Raw genomic sequence first — 9233 nt, 5'->3', positions numbered from 1 at the left:
AACTCACATATGGTTCCAGAAAAAATATCCAGAGATTTCACAGATCGAGGGTAGATTCCATATCGATTATACATGTGGTGAAATCCGAGATCAAAATCTGTTTTATCCGCAACCCTTAGCGCAAATAGTACCAGATTTTTCTTCTCTTGATGCTGAGACCACACTGTCAGTAATGAGTGACCATAATGTAGATTTGTAGTGTGTGTAGAATGGGTACGTAAATTCTCATGCGTAGTTATCGAGAAAAAAGAACTTATTTTTATGGCATTATAAAGTATGTCAATCGTAGTCAATCTGATGCTGTTGGTACTTTTATATTCTTCTAGAATATATTAATTATTTATGTACCACAAATGAAAAATATGTACTATTAGATAGCAGATTGTATTTTTCGTTCTTTGATTTCTCCTAAGGGATAAGCACATTCTATTTGTAAATATCTGTTCATTATTCTTATTTCTTCTAAAACCTACCAATAACTATTTGTATCAGAACTGTTGTTTATTCTAGGTAGGTGCGCACCGAGAAATTTTTGTTGGAAGGGGTCGAAAGTAGGGATGGCCAGAACCGGTTCCTGGTAGAACCGGTTTTCGGGTCTGAACGGATCCGGTTCTAGAAGATCTGGTTCCGGAACCGGTTTTTCGGATCCAGGTCTGGAACCGGTTCTTTGGATCCAGGTCTAGAACCGGTTCTTCGGATCCAGGTCTGGAACCGGTTCTGAAAACCGCTGGAACCGAAACTTTGTGACCATCCCTACGCTAAACCCGAGCTGCTGGCAAGCTGTGAACAGTATGCTAGATGAAATGGTGGAAGCGACAGGCAGGCGCCCAGGCGGCGGCAGCTTGTCTCATTTGGCTAAATAAACTGGGTAACTGGCAAACTCATTGGTTAAACAGGCAAACTGGCCAACTCATTTGGCTAAACACCCACTGGTGGACCAAAATTTTTTTTCTGGGGGCACAAACGGGTCTGGGCGGGGAAGGCACAAGCGCATGGTCCTCTTTGCATTATTTTTGAAGGTGAACTTTATGCCTCCTTTACGGGTCTTTGGGGGCTTTCGGATCCAGGTCTGGAACCGGTTCCTAAGATCCGGTTCTGGAACCGGGTTTTCAAAACCAGATGTGGAACCGGTTCCTAAGATCCGGTTCTGGAACCGGGTTTTCAGATCCAGGTCCGGAACCGGTTCCAGAACCGGTTCTGAAAACCGGATCTCTGAGAACCGGTTCTTCGCGGAACCGGTTCCGCCGGAACCGGAACTTTGTGGCCATCCCTAGTCGAAAGTTTAGAGGGAGTTGAACTACGAAACACTACATGAATGTAGTATCGATTATGTTTTAGTTTGAACCTGAAAACAGGATTAAGTTATTGTTAAGTATTGTTGCTTATATTCTTAGAAATGATACAACTAGATTATTTTTTACAAGAAAACGAAGAGTAGACGTGAAATATAAGACGAAATCGTTAAGCTACAACTATGACTTCTCTGCTAAACAAGTACATTTTTACTAAAAGACTGTACAAACATATGTCAATTTACTAAGTTTATTTGGAGACGGATCCGAACTCGGTAGACCCCTGCGTGGATGCACTCCTGGTCCTAGGCAAAAATAAATAACTAGTCATTACAATCGATGTTGAGGCAAGAACTCGAACACTTCAAGGACATTTATTATTATTATTATTATTATTATTATTATTATTATTATTATTATTATTATTATTATTATTATTATTATTATTATTATTATTATTTTACTTGAAATATTTAGCCCGTAACTAAGAATGGAACGAAAAAAGTCTTGATCTTTTAAAATATATATCTAACAGTGCGGAAATGTTGCCTTTTAATGTTAAAAAAAAAGAAAGAAAGAAAAGAAAAAATCGAGAGTAATCGGAGCATGCTTTGAAGAGCCGCAAGTATGATAAAGTTTTATAAAATTGACATATGGGCGCCGATTTCTCTGTAACTTTGGGGGGAGGGCATTCAGATGTGTTTGGTTGCAGATAAGGGGCTAAGAAGGCATATATGAGGATTTTAAGAAAAACTGAATTAAAATTATGCCAAATATTGTATATTCGTGAAAAAACATATAACAATAGAAAATACATATAAAAATTCATTTTGATAAAAATAATGCCTGGGGCTCACATGAACATTGGGGGGAAAATAAAGAAAATATGCAAAAGATGGATTTTTTAAAAGGTGAAAAATTACTGTACACAATGATAGAATTATTACTCCGTTATTCTAAAAGAAAAGGAAACCTCTTAAAAGTACAATGAGGGTTTTTATAGCGCAAATAAAAGAAAATGAATTAAATGAAATATGTGAGTTTTACGTCCCACATTTATGCCGTGTAGGCCAAAGGAGACAGTGATGATGAGAAATAAATGAAATGATTGAATGAAGTATGTGGTAGGAAACAGTGCTTCTCTATCACAGAACGAAGAGGCTGAAATGAAACAAAAAATGTCATTAAAAAAAAAAAAAAAGTCGTATTCGCGGTACTTCCAAAGCATGCTCTGATTACTCTAAAATTTTATTTTTGTCTTTTTCACACCGAAAGGCAACTTTTCCGCACTATTAGAGATAAATAAGAAAAACTAATTTTCTCGTTCCACCCTACTGTACACGTTTAGTATTATTTTATGTTTACACAATACCAGAACTTTCAAGTCTTTGCCACCTGTAGAAAGCACATACAAAGACAAACATCTCTCTATCGAAAGTTACAGTGTTGATTGGACGAAATACATCATGTGCATATGTTACCCAACTCGAACAGGTTAAATTATTCACTATCCGTATTCCTGCTCAAAGAGAAATACATACTTAAGAGTGATTTCTCCATATCCAAAGCCTTTGTTGTCACTGGTTCTATTTGACATTAATCCGGAACTCACTTCGGAATGCAAACCTTATTTTAAGACGAAACGATAAAAGGGCGTAGAATAAGTGTTCTTTTGACTAGCCATTTAGCGGAACAGGTTCCGAAAGATCACAGTGATTTTCATCACCAAGTTGTTGCGTTAATGAGTCAAGTGTGTTTGCTTTAACATCATTAGCACCATCTGCCTGTACGGATTAAGATTACACTAACGATAAAACCTCCGGCAAACAGATACTTTTAGAGAATTTCGTGCTTTCCCTCTCTCTCTCTCTCTCTCTCTAACACACACACACACTTTCCCTCTCACGTTTTCTCTCTCTTTCTCCCCGCACTTAAACCCTCTGTCCCTCATGAAATTCCCCTCTTTCTCCACTTGAGGGTTTAACAATGTTTCATCGCCTCTGTGGACCAGCCGCTACGGTAAACTTTTGCATTTTAACACACAAACACACACATACATACACACACACACACACACACACACAGAGAGAGAGAGAGAGAGAGAGAGAGAGAGAGAGAGAGAGAGAGAGAGAGAGAGACCTGGTTTAGAGTGGGATCACTTTAAAAGCTTCAAGCAACCTTTACGGACATCAGAAACCACACGGGCTTCTGAGGATACGTGTGGAGGGTTGCATTCTTTCAGGATCCATCTCTCATTGAAATTCAGAAACAGCAAAACCTCGTTATACGTGCACTGTACATGCATATACATATATAATAAACAGTCCCAATGTTTAGACCAACGTTACAGTATAGTGTGTTTTGCTCTGTCAAAGTGAATGTTAATATTTATGCAGTGTTCATGTACACAAATGTAGGGATTTTAAGCAATTTCTCTTTTATTATTCTGAGCCATGTTTCATCTTGTCTGGATAAATAGATTAAAAATTAGTAAAGTTTTTTGGTGTAGCATATCCTGAAATCATCACTAATTTTGTAATTTTTAATTTAACGTACGGGGTGATTCATTAATCAGTACAAAAAGTTTGAGACAGATTTCTTATGGAGAAAATGATTAAATAAAGTCTCATCAGTATATGTCCGGAGACTATAGTTTGAAACTACAGCTTTCCCTAATCATAGGGAGTTATGATTTAAAGGTGAATATTGCAAAAATATCATTGTAGTGTCAAGAACTAGCTACCTGTTCTACTAAAAGCTACATAGCTTGAAATTGTTCAGTGGGCACAAAAGATATCACAAATGGCTAAAGGAATCCTGAATATTTTATGAAGTACAGCTGAGTTAATGGACACAAATATGTATGCATCAAATAACAATCCCGAAATAATAATTTAGGTGTGAATAGGCATATGGCGGCCGGTAAAATAAAATATCGAAATGTCCAATTGTACTTTCCAACGAATAGTGGCATTCCAGAGTCTAATTAGTGTCGATGATGTTCAGTATCCAGAAATGATTCTACATGGTTCAGAACTTATATAACCCTGAACACGGCAAACTAATGAATATTCCATGATCCTGAGTGTTTCGGGCGTTTCTCGTAGTGCTAGATGCGACCTCTCCCCTAAATCGTGAACTTCCGTTGCATCGTCGACGCTTTTTTCTTTTTCTTTTCTTTTCTTTTTTTTCTTTTTTTCTTTTTTTTTTTACATTTGTTCGAACAAATTGAATTCCAAAAGATGAAGATCAGATGAGTGAACTGAACATGAAATTGAACTAAATCAGCCTGAGATACTCGTTTAGATAAATTCTCTTGCATACTCACTAGCTTGCACAATTAGCCGTCAAATGATGTTAAACCTGACCGTTGCTATTCACACTCTGAGATTCGGAACATTACATCTCGTGCACAAAAGGCTCATTGCTTTCTGGACTACCTGATATTTACGATAATTTGAATTTTCAGTAGATACTTGCTTTGTGTCCTAACTAGTGGTGGGCACAAAAACCGGTTTTCCAGTTTTAGGTTTTTAGAAAATTCGAAACCGTTTTTTGAAAATTTTTCACCGAAACCGGTTGTCGGTTTTCCACCGGATCCGGTTTCGGTTTTCTTCAAAACCGGTTTCGTTTTTTTTCCAAAATTTGTTCTATTTCTTGCCAAAATAGTGTTTCGTTGTTCTCCGGAAACCGATTCCGTTTCAACACACATAGTTTTATATGTTTTCCAACTTTTTCACCGAAAGCAGTTTCGATGAAAACCGAACCGGTTTTGAAGAAAACCGAAACCGGCTTTGGAGAAAACCAGAACCGCTTTTTGGAGAAAACCGAAACCGGTTCCGGTGAAAAACCGAACCGGTTTTGGAGAAACCGAACTGTCGGTTTTTCTAGAAACCGGTTTCCGGTTTTTATAAAAACCGGTTTTGCCTAGCCCTATCCTAACCTATATATTTTCATTCCAAGCACGTAATTTAAAATGCCTGATATTGCGTTGCGGGGAATTCTCACTTCGATATAGATAGATAGATAGTGGCAGAAGATATGAGTATAAACGTCTATGGAGCTTGCGAAATGTATAAGTGTTGCGAAATATGAGCAGGAGTGTATCATTTAGGTTAATTGAAACTTTTGTAGTTAATATCTTCATCAGTGAATAGCTTATTAATGAGAGGCCAAGTTTGGTTTATCTAGGACATCCTGTATAAGCCTAATAAACCAATAAAGTGTGGCATAGAGCCGATATATATATATATATATATATATATATATATATATATATATATATATATATATATATAATATGGTTATATCGGGTTAAAAACTTCATTTCTTTATCTCGAGTCACAATGTTATTATGTTTACATTTACAAAAGAGTGATACCTTAAACAACAGCTGTATATTAGCATTAATTTCTGTTTCATTTTCTTCTTGCAGCCTCCTTTTACGGAGCGAGTTACATATCAGTGCCTCTGCAAGATGCGAAGAGCACAACGGACTTACGACTCAAGTTCCGCACTCGTCGATCTGACGGATTACTTTTCCTCGCAGCTGGAAGAACGGATTACTGTCTCGTACTATTGGAATCAGGAAGAATAAAGGTACGTGATCACTTAGGTGAATGTAAAGGCTTGAGTACCCAGTGGTGTAGCTAAATGTCGCACAGGGCTCGCATTCCGCAGCAAAAAGGATGTCAAATTTAATTGATTGATTTGATGTTTAACGTCTCTTTCAGCAGCGAGACGATATGAGACGGACCTACTGATTAACGTGGTATCGGAACCACATAAGCTCCCGCCGGGAATCGAACCTGGGTCTCCCACGCCGGCCCCTATTTAAGTTTCGAAGATTAACTTTATGATGTTATAATACTAAGATCCACTTTTCAAGTTTCACATTAATTCACACTTTTTCCTCAGTTTTCTTCTGTAGTCTTTAAAAACTCCAAATGAGTGCCTGAAAAGTCATTTAATTTAATTAAAGGGATAACACATTGTATAGAGACTGAAAAAATAAACAAAAAGGAATTGACAATATTATATGTAAAAATGAAATTTTGTCCGGTATTAAAGCCACACCGTTGACTTCACATATTTCAAAGTAACTTTGTCGAAGAGACCATGCTTTGGAAGAGACTGTAGGGTAGATATTTTAAAATTTATGCGAAAAGTAGAGTACTTCACGAATTCCCCATGTTAGGAAATCGAAATTTGGTATATAAACTCATTTTTAGAAACAAATTGACATATACACCCAACTTGTCACTTACAATCTGGAGAAAGTATTGTGGGGGTAAGACATCCCTAGAGGTTGGGGTGGGATGAGGTGAAATGTAAAAATAATCGAAAACGACTGATATTATTGTCGAATTCTTAGTTTTGGGGGGTCACTGTTATGAAACTTGACACCGAGGTTGTTAAGCTGATTGGTAACAGTACTGACAATATTTAAGCCCAAGTTTAATAAAGAACGTGCATGTCAGTAGGCCCGGTAATCTATAGGGCGCCGTTATTTATTCTATTCAGTGCTTTATTTTGAAATCTTATTCATAAACGTTATACTTCCTATGTGACGCTGGGCACTTAAGCTAGTCTTATAGGCCTATATAAATGAATGTTTGTTTCTCCAGTATACCCATACAGTTGCTTTGGCCAGTGGCAGATCTAGCCCGGGGACCGGGGACCTAGACCCCCAGTTTTTAGACAGATGACCAATCACTCACTTAGATCTATTTATTACTCCCGTGTAACCCAATTATTATAGTTACCGCGAGGAGTCGTGAAGCTTGACCTAGATGTACCAATTCACCACCCAATAGAATGCAAAGGTGTGTCCCCGTAGTCAAACCCCACCCCTGAAATTTTGCAAGTGTCGTCACTCGATCTCTACGGAGAACATCTACTGAGAGTACAGTGTTGCCAGATTGCTGTTAACTTTTGTTTTGTTGTTAATGTTACTGTCGTGGTTTTATATTTTTGCTATTGCTATTGTTACCGTTTAATTCGAATAGTTGTTAATGTTCGTGTTGTAATTTTTAAGTGCTTGTTTTTTGTCTCTCATTTCGTCATATTTTGTACGTTTGGCAATGTTGTTGGTGCACGTCGGCTATTTCACTTTTTCTCAAATGTGCGTTCGGAAAACAGTTGCACGATTCATACCGAATTCTTCCAATGGATCGCACGTGACGGAAAGCAGTTCTATGATTCGTGTAGAGCCCAGACTTCACGAGTCGTCGCGGTCATGTAGTGCGCGTGGTCACCAGTTTGATTCTCAGGGATGGCGCCCCCATCCTCCCACTGTATATCCATTATAATTCGAAAACCCTTCAGACCACAGCAAGCAACATAGTTACAAAATGTTACACTTTAACATATCTTTCACTTATTTTTCTTTCCTCTTTATAGAATATTAAGTTCCATCTCATGTGATACAGTTACGTTAAGGATATAGTACGTATCTTCTCGTTTTTGATTTGTAGTTTTTCGTTTGAGACGAGCTCAATTCACCCCCTCCACCTGTAATCCTCTTGTGAATATGCTACTACCAGTGGCGTATTTACGATTTTGTTTCGGGAGGGGCTTTGATAACTTTCGGGTGGGGCTTTGCCTGGAAAGGTGAAAATTATGCAAGATATTTCATTTACTTTACTATACTAAGTAAGATTTCGGGGGGGGGGGGCTTAAGCCCGGAAGCCACTCCCCTAAATACGCCACTGGCTACTACCGTACGATGTCATTACAGTTCCATCGTCTCAAGTGGCTCATCATTGTAAAAGTCAACATTTGGTAGGGAATTCACAACGCTTTACGTTGCGTATACTTTGCAGCTTGACGTGAGTGTGTGTATAAACATGTATCAACTGAATCATATGTTTCCACGTACAGGTTCTATTTGCAAAATAATATCTTTTTATCCTTTGTATATTTTCAGAGGTATACGGTGTATAACAATAGCAAACCACCTTGTGTGAAAAGTGACAGATTGCAATTTGTTGAAACTTAATATAAATATATATTGAAATTTAATATTATTACGGATCTTAACGAATATAAAGGATGTTACTTTTACATTTCAGAAAACAGAATATAAGATAGTGTCCTATTTTTGAAATACTGTTTTCAGTTATGTTTCTGTAGCACCTTAAAAAAATAAGCGTGTGTGAAATTTAATTCGATCAGTGATATCAAGCAAGCAAAATAAATACATACTGAAGTATGTGTTTCTTAAAATAACTATCTTGTCCACATAATTATCCACCTACATGCTCAAATAATTACACGGTAAATTATTATACAAAACAAACATTAAAAAATAATAATTAGAAATTTTAATTAATGCTTTTATCATAATCGTTTTCTCATTAAGGCCTTATTATTTTATATGTGCAGTATAAATAAATAAAATTTCGTATTATTATTAAGTTTATTTTGTTCTTCTTCTTCTTCTTTTTGTATGCAAGTCGTTGGCATTCACTATTGGTAGTTCTAGGCTCAATTTTCGATTGGAGATGTTGATTCTATTATTATTATTATTATTATTATTATTATTATTATTATTATTATTATTATTATTATTATTATTTAGTATTTTGGGTGGCTGGAAAGAATTACAGGGTTGTAGACTGTAAACTTATGAGAAAGAGGCTTGGCTAGAGTAAGGATCACCATTATAATTTTACCATCACTAGCAGGTCACTTGGTGCAAATTTAGAATTTCCAATGTATTTCGCTAATCTTTGTGCTATAATTGTTCTTTCTAGTGCCATCCGTCAATTGAAATATTTTTCTTCTCTTTCTGCTTTCAATTTCTATATCTTCTGTCGCATCTCTAATAAGACACATTCTTCTTAGAGAATATTTTTAGTGCAGTAATTCTGTCATTTTTTAAAGTTCAGAATGCGCTCAGCGTACCACGATTTTTCGACGCCGTCCCAAGTCAAGACA

General features: G+C 36.7%; 1 protein-coding gene across 1 annotated transcript in view; it reads left to right on the top strand.

Moving 5' to 3' along the window:
- Positions 1–209: 209 nt before the first annotated feature.
- Positions 210–9233, top strand: part of kon (chondroitin sulfate proteoglycan 4-like protein) — a 181938-nt gene continuing 172914 nt past the window's right edge. The window contains exons 1-2 of the mRNA XM_081749757.1: positions 210–213; positions 5728–5891. Coding sequence (XP_081605883.1) covers positions 210–213; positions 5728–5891 — 168 coding nt within the window. The remainder of the gene's footprint in view (positions 214–5727; positions 5892–9233) is intronic.

Source organism: Thermobia domestica, chromosome 2 (assembly GCF_964235325.1).
Source record: "Thermobia domestica chromosome 2, izTheDome1.hap1.1, whole genome shotgun sequence".
In the NCBI taxonomy this organism is placed as follows: domain Eukaryota; kingdom Metazoa; phylum Arthropoda; class Insecta; order Zygentoma; family Lepismatidae; genus Thermobia; species Thermobia domestica.
This window is presented reverse-complemented; position numbering and strand designations above follow the sequence as displayed.